The sequence below is a fragment of the Staurois parvus genome, unplaced genomic scaffold (assembly GCF_062004578.1).
Source record: "Staurois parvus isolate SC_StPar_1 unplaced genomic scaffold, SC_StPar_1.0 ptg000636l, whole genome shotgun sequence".
NCBI lineage: Eukaryota > Metazoa > Chordata > Amphibia > Anura > Ranidae > Staurois > Staurois parvus.
Window position 1 is genome coordinate 11,340,747 of NW_028318432.1, and position 19,402 is coordinate 11,360,148.

At 41.3% G+C, this 19,402-nt stretch overlaps 1 protein-coding gene across 4 annotated transcripts in view; it reads right to left on the reverse strand.

Moving 5' to 3' along the window:
- MPP7 (MAGUK p55 scaffold protein 7) overlaps window positions 1-19,402 on the reverse strand; it is a 525,083-nt gene that overhangs the window by 206,751 nt on the left and 298,930 nt on the right. For all 4 annotated transcript variants that reach the window (XM_089693824.1, XM_089693825.1, XM_089693827.1 and 1 more), the window contains one exon: window positions 9,610-9,690. In XM_089693824.1, coding sequence (XP_089549950.1) covers window positions 9,610-9,690 — 81 coding nt within the window. The remainder of the gene's footprint in view (window positions 1-9,609; window positions 9,691-19,402) is intronic.

Here is a 19,402-nt window from a genome sequence, read left to right on the forward strand (position 1 = left end):
TTGCTGTGTCTCCCAGCACAGTCTCAAGAGCATGGAGGAGATTCCAGGAGACAGGCAGTTACTCTAGGAGAGCTGGACATGGCCGCAGAAGGTCCTTAAACCATCAGCAGGATGAGTATATGATCCTTTTTGCAAATAGGAACAGGATGAACATTGCCAGAGCCCCACAAAATGACCTACAGCAGGCCACTGATGTGAATGTCTCTGACCACACAATCAGAAACAAACTTCAAGAGGGTGGCCTGAGGACCCAACGTCCTCTAGTGGGCCCTGTGCTCACTGCCTGGCACCATAGAGCTCGATTGGCATTTGCCATTGAACACCAGAATTGGCATGTGCGCCCTGTGCTTTTCACAGATGAGAGCAGGTTCACTCTGAGCACATGTGACACACGTGAAAGGGTCTGGAGAAGCTGTGGAGAACACTACGCTGCCTGTAACATTGTTTAGCATGACCATTTTGGTGGTGGGTCAGTGATGGTCTGGGGAGGCATATCCATGGAGGGATACACAGACCTCTACAGGCTAGACAATGGCACCATGACTGTCATTAGGTACAGGGATGAAATCTTTGGACCCATTGTCAGACCCTATGCTGGTGCAGTGGATCCTGTGTTCCTTCTGGTGCACGACAATGCCCGGCCTCATGTGGCGAGAGTATGCAGGTAGTTCCCAGAAGATGAAGGAATTGATACCATTGAATGGCCCCCCATGCTCGCCTGTCCTAAATCCAATAGAACACCTCTAGAATATCATCTTACAGTCCATCCGACGCTGCCAGGTTGCACCTCAGACTGTCCAGGAGCTCAGTGATGCCCTGGCCCAAATTTAGGAGGAAATACCCCAGGACACCATCCATCGTCTCATTAGGTGCATGGCTCAACATTTTCAGGCATGCATACAATCACATAGGGGCCATACAAACTACTGAGTACATTTTAAGTTGCTGCAACCAAATTTCAGCAAAATGGACTTGCCTGCTGCATCATTTTTTCACTTTGATTTTGGGGTGTCTTTGAATTCAGTCCTCTGTAGGTTGATCATTTTCATTTCCATCAAACGATAGGGCATCCTTACGTTCCTAACACATTACCCAGTCTATATCAGTATAGATATCCAGCATGAGATTTTTTCCCCATTGAGATATGTGTTTTCAAAGTGTTCCTTTATTTTGTTTGAGCAGTGTATTTTGGGCCAGTATTCCTTTGGTAATAAAAAAAATCAGGAGATATCCATTACCATTTACCACCAAATGAAAGCCCAATTTGTCCTGAAAAAAAACAAGGTATAATCCACCTGGATGCGCAAAGTAGTTGTGATGATATGTACGGTTTTACTAACAGATCAAAGTTGCAAAAGTGTGCTTTGGCATTAACATTTCTTTTGCCCTTAGGCGCGAAGGGGTTAAACATCAAAGGTCAACAGTAGAGGAGAACTGAAAAGCATGCAGGGAATAAAGAAAGTTCTGGAAAGAAATAGCCGCCAGGCAAGCGGCAATCACAACATATAAGGAGATTTTTCAAGCAAGCTTAGTCTTGAAAAAAACTTTCTGGTCTCAGTGAAACCCTGATAAAACTTACTATATTTACAACTTATGATACATTGGTATGATGGTCAATGGGAAGAATGCTCCTTACACTTGTGGTCAGTGGGAAAAATGCCTCCCTTGCAGATAACTAAAAAGATCATTTTTGTCAGTGGGAAATTATGTGAGAGGCAGAAACTGTTTATTGCTCAAGAAACCACAGGCAACCTCTGGGGGAACCCTAGGGTCACATGAAACCTTGCCTGAGAACCCTGTTGTAACTTGGGTCAAATCAAGGTTTCTTTTTGGCTGTAGTGATGAGAAAATTTCTAAGGAGCAGCACGGAAATTTCTTCTTAAAAGAACAAAATTGTAACTGTGAATGTGGTTTTCATTCTGTAAAAATCATACATATTATTTATTATGTCCAGGATTCCAGTTAAGTAGCAAGTCTGGACAAAATTTTAAGGACTCCCAAACAAAATGAGTTGACTTGATGAGGGCATCAATGAACAATTTCAAAAAAATCTTTCAAATAAAATTCTGCTGGTGTATGGCTGGCTTAGGCCAAAAAAAGAGAATTTGCCATTAAAAAATTGGCATGCCCTTCCAACAAATAATAAAAAAGAAATAAAGTCAATGAGGTAGACTTGGGTAGATTTGCAATGCACCTTGAATAGAATTAGCAGCCCGCAGAATGATTTTACTTGTTGCTTCTTAATCCTATTCCAGGTAAAACAGACACCTTCATCCAGAAATCAGTCATATCTTCAGTTATGTTTAGCACATATTCACAGACCTCATACTCCGCTGAACTGTGACCTCTGATTTAAATAGTGCATTTTATGGTCTACTGCTCCAGCTGGATGGATTATTTCAACTATCATCCAAAATAAGTGAAAGTAAATCAGGCAAGTAACAGAAGGCAGACTAGTTACTTCTAAGACCTGTCTGCATTAGATGAAGCTGCCAGAGGGATATAAAATCCGCGGTTCCCTTACAACAAAGGACACGCTCTCTAACCTCTTCACAGATAGAGGGCTGAAATATACAGAGCCCCGATGTATTCCTGACCTCTCTGGCAGAACGGTGAGATCTGTGAATTGAATCACCATGTCTTCCGTGCTCTCCACATATGTTTAATGGATCATTCAAATCCCATTCAAGGAATCATGATTTTTTTTATTAGGATTATTTGAAGTTTTGGAGTGTATCTGGGCAGAGCGGAGGAAATAGCAGGAAAGATGCGCTTCGCTATTTCTTACCACACGTCTTGTTCTGGAGAGTCGTAACTCACACTCGCATAGTGTAAACCATTTTCTACACTGATAGTGATGCACGGCATACAATCAGCGAGGCTGCAACCAGCTGTATTGTATCACCGGACCTTATTCCCCATTAGCAGCGAAAGAAACTGTATTTTTAGAGTTTTATAAAAGAGAAAGCCGATTCATTTAGAAGAAGGTGCCAAAGGAGAAGCTGGCCACAGATCCCCCACTTGTTACAGAACACAGGTGGTGAAAAGCACAATTCAGCCAAATTTTGTTTTTTTTTTTAAACATGGTGGTCACCACAATTGACCTCTGAAAGAGCTAGATGACTGGCCTTTTTATGTGAACGCAATACTCAAGCCAATACTCAGAATTATGAATCTGAAAGAAGGCCATCATACTTTTATCCTCACACATTCACTTTTATTATATTCACATTTTATATTTGCAGATCTATCACAATAAAAGCAGTGCACTATTTTCAGTTAATTCAATCTTTAACCACTTGCCGCCCATAGGACGTTGTATGACATCCTGGACGTAAAGTGAAGATATCGCGGTGATGCCTACAGCTACAGGCATCATCCTGGTATCTTTTATTTAAGCCAGCAATGCCCTGTAATTTAAAAGCAATCCTATCGGATAATTAGCCCCTGGATTGCTTTTACAAGTGGCGGGAAGGGTGCCCCCTCCTGCCGTTCTCCGGTGCAATAGGGGAGCCCGAGACTGAAGCCAATGTAATCACCTTATCATAGACCTGAACAGAGACTGAACATCGCCGGTCATCTCTATAGTATTAGAAACCAGAAACAATTAATATTTTGTCACTTCCAGTTTCTCCAAACGTCAACAATGCCATCTTTGGCTTGGGAAAGCATCTGGTCACAACGATCTTTGTGTGATCAGATGCTTTTAAGGGTAATGGAGAGATCTGGGTTCTAACAAAGCCAAGATTTTTCAGTAACGAGTACCTGTCACTGCTTATTGTTATCACAAGGGATGTTTACAGTGATGGCAATCAAAGGGATTAAAAAATTACAAAGACAGTATAAAAATATTAAAAAAGTAATAAAATAAATAATTAAAATGTGCCCCCGTCCCCCTGTGCTCATGCACAAAGGTGAACGCATACGTAGGCTGGTTCCGTCCTACAGGCGTATGCAATTTTAAAATGTTACATGTTCTGTATCTCTTTACACAGCCTAACGTCATCTTTTAGATTTTACCAAACAATTTAGTATTATATTGTGTTTGTGTACACTAAAATTCATTACATTTCCCAAAAAAATGTGTTTGAAAATTCACTGCGCAAATACCATGTGACATACAAAATTGAAAAACCCACCATCTTGGGCCTCTGCTAAAAAAAAATATGTAATGTTTGGAGGTTCAAAGAAATTTTCTAGCAAAAAAAATTAGGATTTTTACATGTAGGAGAGAGATGTCAGAATTGGCAGGGTAAAGAAGTAGTTAAGCTAGGCATGCACAGTAGACTTTGGAAACCCAATACCTTTGGTACTTGCTGAGAAGCTTTCAGGCACCAGCAACCAGTGTTTTCCATGCTAGCTTCTTTTCTCTACTGTTCATTTCTATTTCCCTTTTAAGTATCTATATTTTCTATATATTCCACTTTTTATAATGATTCTTGCCTTAGGAAATATCAGATATGGGGACAGTCACGTTTCATGGGCTTTGAAGGTAGCTCAAATATGGGGGTACTGATTTGTAAAGGGACTGTGCTATCTAGTAGTAGGTTTTAAGGTTTCAGCTGCTCCTCTAGCATGCATGCAGTCTCTGACCATCTATTATAGCAAGCCTGCATACTCTTGAAAATCTCCTGTAGAATGCCTGCAGACTCTTGAAAATCTGTAGAATGCCTGCAGCCTCTGATCATCTCCTGTAGAATGCCTGCAGCCTCTGATCATCTCCTGTAGAATGCCTGCAGCCTGTGACCATCTCCTGTAGAATGCCCGCAGCCTCTGCCCATCTCCTTTAGAATGCCTGCAGCCTCTGACCATCTCCTGTAGAATGTTTGCAGCCTCTGACCATCTCCTGTAGAATGTTTGCAGCCTCTGATGGTCTCCATTACAATGCCTGCAGCCTCTGAACATCTCCTGTAGAATGCCTGCAGCCTCTGACCGTCTCCTGTAGCATGCCTGCAGCCTCTGATGGTCTCCTTCACAATGTCTGCAGCCTCTGACCGTCTCCTATAGCATGCCTGCAGCCTCTGACCGTCTCCTGTAGAATGCCTGCAGCCTCTGACCGTCTCCTGTAGAATGCCTGCAGCCTCTGACCGTCTCCTGTAGAATGCCTGCAGCCTCTGACCGTCTCCTGTAGAATGCCTGCAGCCTCTGACCGTCTCCTGTAGAATGCCTGCAGCCTCTGACCGTCTCCTGTAGAATGCCTGCAGCCTCTGACCGTCTCCTGTAGAATGCCTGCAGCCTCTGACCGTCTCCTGTAGAATGCCTGCAGCCTCTGACCGTCTCCTGTAGCATGTCTGTAGCCTCTGATGGTCTCCTTTACAATGCCTGCAGTCTCTGAACATCTCCTGAAGCATGCCTACAGTCTCTGACAGTTACGTGTTGTATTACACGCACTGATTATGATTTGAGACACTTTGGTGGTATTAAGGCTAATTATATCTTTAAAGCCAAAAATTACTGCTTATTGTCTTTTAAAAAATTGTCTGTTCAATAAAATAGATATGCGACAATGCCAGAAAATATTTTTCCAGACACAAGAAATGCACATGCATATCATTTATTCATCCTAAAACCAAATGGCTGTAAAAAGATTGTTTTCTTGAAGGAAAAACTATAACAAAAAAAGTCTACATTACCAATTGATCCTTAAAGATCTATCACCAAAAGGAAAGACAAGCCAGGTAAATACCACAGGGGTCCTGGGCACATAACACTTGTCCCCATTAAAGTCTGAGCTAAGATGTTAAAAAAAATACATCTTTCTTTTCTATCATTGCTGGCTGTAGCTCCACCCCTCCTGAAGCCTAAAATATGGGCGTTTTCATGGGTAGGAGATAAAGCCAGCACTGATCCCCACCCCCTCTCCATTCAGCTGCTGTCTCCTTATCTCTCCTCTCTAGTTTACACAGAGTCCAGAGCTGAAGCCTGCTATTCAGTGCAGGGAGACACTGAAAACTGTCAGTTTATGTTGTGAATGACTGCAGCTTTTGATTCACAAAAACGCAATCTGACAATAGCACAAGCCAGATACTACACTAGTCCAAGACAGCCTAGTGTAGTAACTGGTTTATCCTATTGTCAGATTGTGTCTTTGTGAATGAAAGCCCTATTCTTCCTCTCTGAATAGCAAGCTGCCGCACAGCAATGTTCTGTCCGGCAGCTTGGAAGATGGAGATGTGGAGGGCCTCTCAGAGGCCCTGTGTGTTCTCTACTTGTCGTACCCCCTCTTCTCCTGAGCTGAGCTGGTACTCCGTCTCAGTTGATCTGTGTTGTCAGATAGCTAAGAGGGCAAGCTAGCTATCAGACATCACAGCTCAGCAACCCCTGCATTGATTTAGATGGTGACAAGTGCTATGTGCACAGGGTAAGAGTTGTAACAAGCTGTCTTTTTATTTTTGGCGATAGATCTTCTTCATGGCGATGTCTCTCTATGACTAATCTTTTGTACAAACTATCCTTCCAAAATGCTTCTTAGGCAAACAACTAACTTGAAATCGCCCGATTTCTTCAAGAGCTTTCTAGGATCTGTATGCAGCCTAATGCACTATGACTTTTAACTGAACGCTGAGCCATTTTTTTAACTCATTGTGTACAAACACCAGATAAATATGGTTGTTTTATTTCAGTTAAGTAAAATACATTACCATTCAGTGCAGCTTGCTTCCTTTGCTTATTCCCCATTAAAATCACAATAAATTGTTTGTAACCAGATATTTTTTTAAATGGCATTTTAATAGTTTACATAAACACCAGCAATAAAATACACTTAACTTTTATTATTTCACAGGGAAACACAATGATTGTACTGCCTTGCCGCACAAACAAGAGGTCTAAATGCCCAGAAAATGTCATTTATCAGAAAAACTTCAGTCTCACATGGACAGGGAGATTACTACAATAAAAGCTTGGGTTACACACCTATAAATAATGGGGTACACAATTAAAGGTCAGTTCTCCAAAAAATCCCTCATATTCTATTGAGACACAGGAGGGAAAAAAAGTTAAAGTTTCAGGGGATAATTCATTCTATTTTCAATATCAAGTGTCCAGTCTATCTCTGTATGGTACATTAGAATTTTAACTTTTACAGAACAGCTCTGGGCAGAGATATAAATATAATCTTCACATCACTCAGTTTTCTTTTAGAATAAACTATTTTTTTTTTTAATTTAGAGGTGTATTTACCCTAAAAGCATTTATTTTACTGCGCTGCCCCATAATAGCTGAATGCCGAGTTCAGGCTTCTGCCTGCTATGTAAGCTGATGGGTGAGACAAAAGTATGAGGCGTTTTACAAGGTAAAAAAAAAGCTCTTAAATCTTTTAGGGACTTCCGACGAAAGGTCTTACTTGAGTTCCAGCCATACTATATGGCCAAAGATTTGTGGACACCTGAGCAGCATGCCTACTAGTGGTGCACCAAAAGGAAAATTCTGGTGCCGAAACCAAAACTTCAAAATGCACTTGGCCAAAAACTGAAACCAAAATGTGCAGTTTTTAAAAATGAAAATATATTTTTTTGGAAAAAAATACACTTTGATTAAAAAAAACAAAAAAAAACAATATATACCCCAATTTTATTGTAAAATATGAAAGAGGATGTTAAGGCGAGTAAATAGACACCTGACATGCCACGCTTTAAAATTGCGCACGCTCGTGGAATGGTGCGAAACTGCGGTACTTAAAAATCTCCAAAGGTGATGCTTTAAAAATTTCTACAGGTTAGCAGTGTAAAGTTACAGAGGAGGTCTAGTGCGAGAATTATTGCTCTTGCTCTGACGTTCGTGGCGATACATCACGTGTGTGGTTTGAACACCATTTACATATGTGGGCATGGCCTACGTATGCGTTCACCACTACGTGACAGCATCACTAGTGATAATTGGATCATAAAGAAATCATTAACAAGAAATGTTTGGTGCAAGCCAAGACTTAAGAAAATGGCGGGAAATCTACCAACAATTTTGTAGCAAAAGGGCCTGCCTGAAACTGACTGGATAGCTAAAGCTGGTTATACACACACAGCTTATTTTTGTTCAATCTGAGAGCTGAACGAAAATAATCTAAAGGAATCTCCCCCATCCATGAAGGAATATCCTGCTGTGACTTTTGTATTCTGACAGCCAAAGTCGGCACCTGCCATAATGTCAGAACAGCGGCTGCAGCTGACTGGATGCAGATGCTGTGCAACCGGCAATTTTCCTGTTGATGAATAAGCACCTAATGAGCACTAAAGAAATGCGTGTGAAATGTGTCTGATATTCCCAGAACCATGTATTGCTGTCTTCATGGATTGAATAATAAAGAAGTCTGCATATTGGAGTGCTGCTACTTCTTTTCCTCATGTTCACTAATCATGGTTGCGGACCAAGCAGGCACTCAGAAACACCCACCACATGGGATTTCTGGCAGGTCAGCCTTGAGTGGTATGTACCCTGTATGCTGTTAACTGCCAATTTTCCGCTCGGGTTCTTTGGGTTTTCATTCAAAGGAAGTTGGGCTGGAAGTGGCTGACCCACTAGGACCACCCAAGTAGCAACTTTTTTAGTTCCCTGGTGCCCAATCTGCAGCCCATTAAGATGGACTTCAGTGGTCAGTAGTGGGAGCATTGATTAGGGTAATAGCATTGATCTCTTCTAGCCTCATATAACATTCCCCTTTTCAAATAGTCTTCTGCAGCATGTCCTCAGCCAAAAATGTATGCATGTCCCCACTCTCTGATCCTCCTTTCCTCTATTCGCTCTGCAGTTTCAGAGAGTCCTCTCAAGCATAACATACATTAAACATTACATGTGGCCCTTTGGTGATGTCGGGGGCCACATTTGTGACCCCCTTTAGCTCAAAGGCTGATAACTACTGGTTTAGTTAAAGCTAAAGGAGATCATACAACAATTATACAGACAGCTTGTAATTTGTATTGCAAGCAATACACTGTACATGCAACACATCTTTGAAAACACATCACTCACACCCCCTATGAGGGGCTGTAGTTCCTCCTGGTGACCCCAACATCACGAACGTGTCCTTCAGTGATGTAGGGATCAATAGGACATGCTATTTATTGAACCTGAAAGTGTCAAATAGCAGCAGCACATGGAGTTCTGTAAGAGTGCTAAAATTTAACACACCATCTGCTGGATAGGTAAGTATTTCCCTTATTTATTTACAGGGGTTGGCAGGCTTTTAAACATGGCAACAGGGTCACTTTCAAAAGACTACTAAGATTCACTCAGCCTCTCCCTGTAGGCCTATGGAGATATCCAGGCTTTCATACAGGTGACCTTGTACCCTAGTTGAGATTTAACCATCCAAAGAGAGTTACATCTCAGATTTACCTCAGGTGACCCCACACATCATGCTCATAAATGTTCAAAATGGACAGTCTTTCCTAGTCACTGCAAATTGTCACAACACCATAATTTACTTTTTTACAGTCCGTCAACTGTATATTTTCTGGGATGAAAAAATAAAAAGACATTTCAAACTCCCTTAAAAGTACATACAGTACCTCGAAGAGTTTGGTTCTTGTTTCCACATAAACAATCCCTGTTTTCTGCTTAATTCACAGCAAATGGACACTCAGAATCTATCCCACAGGTGTAACATGTCCTCACCTTGAAATTCGGTTTTGACAGCAGCTTTAGCAGTTCTCTAATCTCGCTGTTCAGGGGCTTGCTCTGCAGCTCTTCAGCCAGCTGTAAAAGAGACAGAATTGACACCATGAACATTAGCCGAAAGCAACCTCACCCATCGCAGTGACAACTGAGAATCGATCTTGTTTGAGAATATTGCTTTCCAGTATGCTCAAAACAGAAGCCAGCATGAACAAAAACAGACGATTAATCACTAGCACTCTGCTTCAGGCCTCAGTGGGCCAGTTCCTTCAGCAGAGTTTAAGTCAAGTAATCGTATCTGGCAGCGCAGTAGTCAGATCACATTCTGATTTATGGCTCTGGGGGCAAAGTTGTGCACTTCATTTAGAGGAATGGCTCTTTGCGTGCAGACAAAGGGCTGCTTGTAAAAAGTGATGGATCAAACGTTGACACTGTCTGTTTCAATTGAAAAAGTTGCTTTTGAACGAGGTGGTAAAATTTGCATCGCTTCCAATAAGCCACAGAAGATGTGCTGTTTGGCATTTGAGTACCGACAGAGGGGGGAAAAAAAAGTACCCCCAAGAGTCAGAAGTGTCTGTGCTTTACGTTATGTTTACACACGTGATAGTTCCCTAATGTTAAACAAGGTCAGTCCGAGCAGCTTGTACATGCCAGTTACACTGAAGGAAATAAGTATTTGATCCCCTGCTGATTTTGAATGTTTAACCACTCACAAAGAAATGATCAGCCTAAAAATCGAATGGTAGGTGTATTGTAATACTGAGAGACAGAATAGCAACAAAAAATGTAAAAGAAATGCATGTCTAACAAATTATGCACTGATTTGCATGTTCATGAGGGAAATAAGTATTTGATCCCCTATCATTCAGCAGGATTTCTGGCTAGAAAGAGGAAGGAGGAGGAGGAATGCTGCCTATGACCCCAAGAACACCATCCCAACTGTCAAACATGGTGGTGGAAACATTCTGCTTTGGGGTGTTTTCTGCTAAGGGGACAGGACAACTGCACCGCATCAAAGGGACAATGGACGGGGCAATGCACCGTCAAATCTTGGGTGAGAACCTTCTTCCCTCAGCCAGGGCGTTGAAAATGGGTCATGGATGGGTGTTCCAATGACCCAAAACACACGGCCAAGGCAACAAAGGAGTGGCTCAAGAAGAAGCACATTAAGGTCCTGGAGTGACCTAGCCAGTCTCCAGACCTTAATCCGATTGAAAATCTGTGGACGGAGCTGGAAGTTCAAGTTGCCAAACGTCAGCCACCAAACCTTAATGACTTGGAGAGGATCTGCCAAGAGGAGTGGGCCAAAATCCCTCCTGAGATGTGTGCATAACCTGGTGGCCAACTACAGTAAACATCTGACCTCTTTGATTGCCAACAAGGGATTTGCCACCAAGTACTAAGTCATGTTCTGTGAAGGGGATCAAATATTTATTTCCCTCATGAACACGCAAATCAGTGCATAATTTGTTAGACATGCATTTCTTTTGAATTTGTTGTTGCTATTCTGTCTCTCAGTGTTACAATACACCTACCATTTGATTTTTAGACCGATCATTTCTTTGCGAGTGGGCAAACATTCAAAATCAGCAGGGGATCAAATACTTATTTCCTTCACTGTAGATACAATAAATATTTTATATGAGCAATGGACGAAGGAAAGTGGCACATGACAAGTGTGGACGTGACGAGTGAAGTGGCAAAGAAAATCTATATTTTTTTTCAAGGGAGACTAAAGTCTATTAATATTTTTTTCAGATTTACATGTGGATCCTTAAGGAGAGAAATATAGAGGCTGCCATTGTTAACCCCTAAAATTCGCATTACATGGTTGTCTTGGTGACCCTCTATTTGAATCATGGTCATAAATCAAGCATGTATTTAAGGAGTTCCGACTTTATTCTGACTTTCTCAATTGGAATACCAACTATGGGTTTCCAGTCTTCAGAGACTATCATACCAATTCTAGGAGACTCCCTAGGTTTTTGATCTAGTGAGTCACCATAACAGCCAGGCTAAATGCATTTTCAGAAGGTCAGTAATGACAAACCCACTATTTCCCAAATGACTTGTTTACTTTAAACTATTTCAGCAATACAACTAGAAAGTGAAGGGTGTAAGGCCCCTTTTCACACAGGTGGACCAATCGGATCAGCCTGTCCGTTTTTCAGACCATCGGACCATTCATTGCCCTGTATGGTAGCTGGTAGCGGCAGATATAAACGGATATGTGCCCACTTACACCCGCCTGCTTCCAATCCGATTCACTGAGAACAGACAGATGGGGATTCGTTCACTATCCATCTAGCAGATCGGATCAGAGCGGGCTGTGTCCGTGCAACAGGGATCAGTGGACAGATCCCTCACTGAGTAGACAGAGCTTGCCCGTGTGAAAGGGGCCTAACACAAGCTCAAGGATGCAGCTACATCATGAGCTTGTGTTTGTTTTGTTCAGCCAGCTTCCAAGTAAAAATGATCGGGCGTCTGTATAGCCGCCTGATCACTTTTACAGGGTGAGGCACTGTGGTTCAAGCATAATCTGTGATAAGTTAGCTGCAGTGGATGGCAGGGGAAACACTGGGAATCTAATGGACCAATATTATCACATAGGCCTTTTTAGCCCCTTGTGATAGCAAAAATAAAACAAAAAACAGGAAGGGAAGAAAATAGGTTTTAATAGGAAATGCAAACCTCACCTGCACCACATGTTATATTTTGCAGTGAATAAGCCAGCAATTCTAGGACCATCATTTGTCTATTAATAGAATTGGATACCACAATGTTTCACTATTTTGCAGGTGCATACAGTTTTGAGGCTTCACGTACAGTATTTGGTATCTAATTACTCTACACTACCTCATCTTTTATATTGTACCAAAAATGGGGAATAAATTGTGTTTGAGTGTAATAAAATTTACTTTACTGCATTTTTTTTCCTGAAAAACAACAAATTTCCTTGATAAACAATTGTGCAAATATCTTGCAACATAAACAAAAATGCAACTACTACATAGTTATTCCACAAGGCCTCTGCTTTCAAACAAATGCAGATTTTAACGTGTGCAAAAATGAAAAAATTGCTCTAGAGAGGAATTAGTTAAAGAAAACCAGGATTAAGTTGCTAGGTAATCTATGAGCAATGGCAGATTTAACTCTTGCTTACACTGGTTCTAAAGGCTCAAGGTTTTTTACCTTCATGCATTCTATACATGAAAGTAAAAAACCTTCCGTGTGCAGCAGTGCCACCAACCCCCCTCAATACTTACCTGAGTCCCATCGTGATCCATTGATGTGCATGACAGCCTCGGCTGTCCCGGGTCTCTGCCTCCTCATTGACTGAGACAGCAAGCGAGGTCCATTGGCTCCCGCTGCTGTCAATCACAGATGGACAATGATCCAAAACACACTGCAAAAGCAGCCCAGGAGCTTTTGAAAGAAAAGAAGTGGAATATTCTGCAATGGCCAAGTCAATCACCTGATCTCAACCCAATTGAGCATGCATTTCACTTGCTGAAGGCAAAACTAAAGGCAGAAAGACCCACAAACACAGAACAACTGAAGATAGCTGCAGTTAGAGCCTGGCAAAGCATCAGAAAGGAGGAAACCCTTTGGTCTTTGGTAATGTCCATGGTTTACAGACTTCAGGCAGTCATTGGCAGTAAAGGATTCTCAACAAAATATTAAAAATGAACATTTTATTTCCTATCTATTTACTAATGCTAGCAGCATACGGATTCAAAATAGTCCATGTTGATTGAGAGAGTGAAGTTCTGCTTTAAGGGTCTGGGCTTCTTTTATGAACATTAATTTTCATTTCATGATTATTACGAAAATAGTTTTGTTGTATAAGGCACAGGTGTGACATTTTCTACATATGCGATAATACATTTACTTTTTAAAAAACTTTCTTCAAATTACTGATCAGGCTAATGTACCATAATGGGCTGTAGCTATGATCATTTTTAGCAGGGGTTTCTTGAGACCTTGAAAATTAATTCATGGGTTCCTCTGGGGTAAAAAAAAGGTTGAGGGGAGCTGGTCTAACATGTCAGGGCACAACTTTACTTATATTATCTGCTCCTGAATGATTCTGGTCCCCAGAAACCCAGACAGCATCAGGAGCAGGTGGGGTATGTGTAAGGCTATTCAAAGAGCAATCAAAAGAAAGTCACTAGATGCATAGCAGCTTTGGGGGCAGCAAGGGAAGCTGTCAGATCAATCAGACCTGGCTTTAAACGACAAAAAGCGTTTTGTGCTAAGACCAAAACGTTAACTTTTGGTCTCATCAGACCTGAGAACTATTTCCTTGTGTCTTCCACATCCTTCAGAAATACCAATCCCTTCTTGGCTGGTTTTTTGACTAAAGACATCTATACTAGTTTAGGTGGGCAGCCCCGCGTAGGAACAATGATTGTGTCATATTTATCCTTTTTTTTTTTTTTTTTTTAAATAATGGATTTAACAGCACTAAGGGATGTTTATTTTAAATAATTTAGCTATGACTGATGTTTTTCCAGAACTTTATCCTGGACTTGTTTTGATAGCTCCTTGGTCACCATGATGTTGTTTGCTCAAAAAATGTCCTCTACCAAAACCTGGAGCCTTAAGAAACAGATGTATTTATTTTGAGATCTTGTGACAATTTAATTGCACACAGGTGAACTTATTCAACTAATAATGTGACTTTTGAAAGCAACAGAGTTAGTTCACAGCAAAGGCGTGAAGACTTATGCTGTTCACACCTTTGAATTTTAGGAGTGTTGTGGAGTGCTGAAAAAAATCCTACTTGTTGCATCTTTGGTGCTTTTCCAGCAAAATGTATGCTATCTAGGGATGAATGGCAAGAACTGTAAAATGAACAGAAAATGCAAAAAGCATTTGAAACGCACCACATGTTCCATGAATCAAAACACACAGGTGTGCGAAGGGTATCAAGATTCAACAGCTTTAATTCTTATTTGTAATTACTGACTATGACAAAGGATCCTAAATAAACTAATTTTAATTCCAATGAATTACATCCTACTTACTTTTATATCCAAGTTGTAACAACACAAAAGGGTGGACAAGTCTAATGGCAAAAAGCGTGAATACTTATGCCTTTGTCACACTTACATTTGGGGCTGACTACGATTTCCCACGGCAGACTTATTGGGGTTTCCATCGACCAACTGTGGAAATTAAGTCCCATTCAATGTAATAAGAAAATGACAGAACCAGCAATCCTTAAAGTGGTATCAAAAACTAAAACTTTTTTTTCCCTATTGCATTCCCTGCATTAAGTTTGTAGCACCCTCCAAGCATAGTTTAGGCTTGAGGGAAAATTTAGCTAGCCTGAACGTAATTAGTGGATTGGGGTTGATTATCTAGGGCTGCTCAGTGTTTCACAGACTGCTGTTCTCTTACTTTCCTCTGTCTTCTAGAGGACTCTAAAAGAATAGTGGGAAGAAGGACAGAACAAGCAGCCTGAATATTAATGGCACTCTAGCCTATCCCTGGGGAGGTGTGCCCAGAAGGTGGAGAGAAAGCCCATAAATGGTCTGAGGCCTGGGCAGCAGAGTGTTCCTCGATCCAGCCCTGCTGGAGGAGATCCCCTGTGTAGATGATCTGCCCCCTGGGGTAGTTTTCTTGAAGGATCTGTGAGGACACTGAGGTACCAGCTAGGCCTAGCTGGGGGAGGGCCTATTCACAAGCTAAGAACAAAAGATAAAGTGGGGTTTGGAGAAGCTCACTAGAGAGCCAGAAGGAATCTAGTGGGAAGAGTCAAGCTGTCAGAATGTCGTGTGAGACTACATCTCCCTCACTAGGAAGATCCTGGTGGATATTGGCAGAAGACAACCAATGATCCCATGGTAAGTGAGTAAGTGACCCTATTGCTAAGCAGTTGGTGACTGTGTGTAGCTTTTAAACTTTGGAAGGAGTACAGGTCACTGTCAACATAGAGATCCTGTGGGATATTCAGTGTGTGAAGTGTAGCCAGCAGTTCTGTGAAATGCAGACAGAAATTGAGGAGTCCTCGATTTATTCCATACTACAGTTTTTGGGATGTTCCATGCTCCCTCCCCCTATCCCAGGTCACTGTTCTGAATAAAACCCCAAAAAGAAATCCATAGACTGTTTTTTGGAGGCACCGGAAGAATGCAGGAAATGCTGTGTGCCTGACTGTGTGTGCTCTGAGGTCCTGAGTCCTCAACTGTACCAGTACTGTACCTGGCCACATCTCTCCTCTCCTCTCTCCCTCTGCTCACAGGGACAGAGGCAGCACTGGGAGCCATTGGCTCCTGCTCTCAATCAAATGCTGTGAGGAGGTAGCAGGGGGTGGGGACAAGCCACACTATATGTCTATAGCCATGCTGTGTGTGTGTATAGACACACACGGCCCAGATTGGAATCGAGCCCTCCCATTTGTCCCCATAGCAAGTGGTTTGCTTTCAGAGAAGATGGAGAAGAGGAGGAGCTGCCAGCACTGGCAGGGGACTCAGAAGAGGAGTTTCAAGGCCACTGTGTGCAATACCATTACAGAGCAGGTAAGTATAAGATGTTCATTATTTTATTTAATGTTTATTGTTATAATGTTTATTATTTTAAATTAAAAAACTGAATTTAAAATTGCTTTAACAATTCTGTCACTGTAACTTTTTTTTCAGATCTTTAAAGTTTGACTGCATGTGCCTATCCATTGGATTGCTGCCGTAACAAGCTTATAGAAAATATTAGTTTTCTCGCTTAAAACTGTCACCTGTATTGTATGTTTTACACCACTTTAAAAAATGACTTTCTAAATGATTACCTGCTAACAAAAAAGGCTTATACAGAAACAACTGTAGAGTATATATGGGAGTTCACATACTGGAGCAAGTAAGGTAAAGTGTGGATTCAGAGCTCCATAAATGTAAAGGTCTCCTTATTAAGGATTGCTGGTGTGGCTTACAGACCGCATGTTACTGTAACCTCTCTAATACCTGTGAAGGCTGCAGATAAAAGAAGTAAAGCCTGAACGTTGTTAACATAATGTCCTGGCAATGCACACAGAGCACATTCATCCACTCAGACATCATTTGTTAGAAGGGGAAAGCTGTCCACCCTCTCAGAGACTGATAAATGATGGCTGGGAAGTATTTGTACTGCCTCCACATAGGTGTTGCCGCAGAGTAAGCATTTGGGACCTACGATACTCAGATATAGGGCAGTATCACTTTGCAGTGAAGAAATCTGTACATTTTATTTCAGCCATAACAATGAATAATTTGGATGCTCAATAATGATCAGATTTAATGTGGAACTCTGCATATTTTGTAAGTACCCTTTAACTTAGTTATGCATTAATTAAAGTGGTTGTAAACCCTTAAAGCGGCTGTAAAGGCTCAAGGATTTTTGCCTTCATCCATTCTGTGCATGAAGGTAAAAAACCTTCTTTAAACAGCAGCCCCCCCCCCAATACTCCCCTAAGCCCCCTCTCAATCCTACGATGTGCATTGGAGTCCTGGCTATCCCGGGTATCCCTCTCCTAATTTGCTGAGACAGCAGTGGAATCCATCGGCACCCGCTACTGTCAATCACAGCCAGTGACAAAATGAGAAGAAAGAGGGGGCAGAGCCAAGCCACGGCTCCGTGTGAAAATGGACACACGGAGCAGAGGGTGTCCCCATAGCAAGCTGCTTGCTCTGGGGGCACCCAACAGGAGGGAGGAGCCAGGAGAGCCATTGGGGGACCTGAGAAGAGGAGGATCTTGGCTACTCTGTGCAAAACCACTGCACACAGCAGATGAGTATAGACATGTTTGTTATTTTTAGAAAAATTAATGTAAGCCTTTAGTATCGCTTTAAATATACCCAGTGAAGCGATTGGCCTCAGATGACACACAGAGATTAAACTAATCCTCCTATAAGTTGAAGTTGTCTATCTGCTGTCTTCTTTTCTATAGATCCGTTCAAAGTGCTGCATTTATAAAGCTTGTCTGAGACTTCATAAAAAGGGGGCAGAGAACTGAAATTACACACTGTAGAGCTCAGTGAGGAGAGCCCTGAGAGCTGATTGAAAGGAAGGGACATGCCCCACTTCACACAGCACACAGGAACAGAGCTGAGGTTGGTAATGTGCTGGAGGTCCCTCCCCTGTCAACAGTTTACTCTTGGAGTCAGGAAAACCAGAAGTAATTCATGCAGATAGCAGAGGAATGAAGCAGAAGACAGAAATGACACTGAACTGAGACAAGTGCACACTATAGAGAGATATGATTTGTTCATGTTTCATGTCTGAGGTTTACAACCACTTTAAAATCAATAAATGAGTTTTAAATGCGGCTACAATAGAATACTTTAACCATTAGCCGCCCGGCCAATGGCCGTTTGGCGGCTTCAGATGTGCCTCTTCATTCCGGGTGCACGCCATTTGGCGTGCTCCCGCACATGCGCCGTTTGCGGTAATGCAGAGCGGCGCAGCAGCGGGATCTGTCACGGGCCGTGCACCTCGGACACGGCCGATGACAGATCCGAGTACCGGCTCCCGTTGCTGGTACCATGTGACCTGCTGTGACCAATCACAGCAGGTCACATGACAGTTGTATACAATGGATGGCTTCATTCATGATGCCATCCATTGTATACTAGTGCCTAGCTGTGAATGGTCACAGCTAATCACATGCACATGTCATGTGATTAGCTGTGACCAAATCACAGCTAAGCACAAAAAAAAAACAAAACAAAAACTGAATGAATCGATTTCATTCAGGTAAATGCTTGCTTATAGCAAAGTAATTCTTTGCTATAAGCAATTGTGTAAAAAAAAAAAAAATACTGATCACTTCCCCAAAGTAGTACAGTGTTACTATGGTAACATTGTACTACTTTGGTCATAGTAAAATATGAAAAAAAAAATCTTAAAAAAAAATAAAAAAAAATGTAATAAAAAATTAAATATAATAAAAAAATTAAAAAAAAAAAAAAAATATATATATATATATTTTTTTTTTTTTTTTCATACTGTCACCAGTCAGTGTCCCTGTTAACCGCCATGCCAGTTATATGATGACGCTGTAATAGTGAAAATAATTTTTTTAATTTTTTCATTTTCCGAAAAATTATGACATAAAAATACAACTTCAAAAAACTCGCCATGCCTCTTATGAAGTACGTCGGACTGTCTACTCTGCAAAAAGGGGTCATTTGGGGGATATCTGTACTGTTCTGACATTCTTGGACCTCAAGAAATTAGATTGGCTGTCAGTACTTCAGGATTGATCAATATTCAGATCTATACCATAGTTTGTGAACTCTATAACTTTCCTACAAACTAAAAAATACATCCTAATTTGGGTTATTTTCACCAAAGACATGTAGCAGAATACATCTCAGCCTAAATTTATGAAGAACAATTATTTATTTGTAAACTTTTATAACAGAAACAAAGAAAAATGTGTTTTTTTTTCAAAATTTTTGGTCTTTTTTTGTTAATTTAGCAAAAAATAAAAACCCCAGTGGTGATTAAATACCGCCAAAAGAAAGCTCTAGTTGTGTGAAGAAAATGATAAAATTTTAGTTTGGGTACAGTGTTGTATGACCGCGCAATTGTCATTCAAAGTGTGAGAGCGCTGAAACCTGAAAAATGGCCTGGGCAGGAAGGTGTAAAATTGCACGGTATTGAAACGGTTAATCTGTCTTTGCATTATATTCTTGTCATCCTTTGCACAGCAGCACTAGTAGATGGAGAGGCACCAGTCAGGACTCTATTACTATGCACAGTTCTGTCAGTTTAAAGCTGGTCATACATGGATCAGTGTGTGGGCTCCACTGTT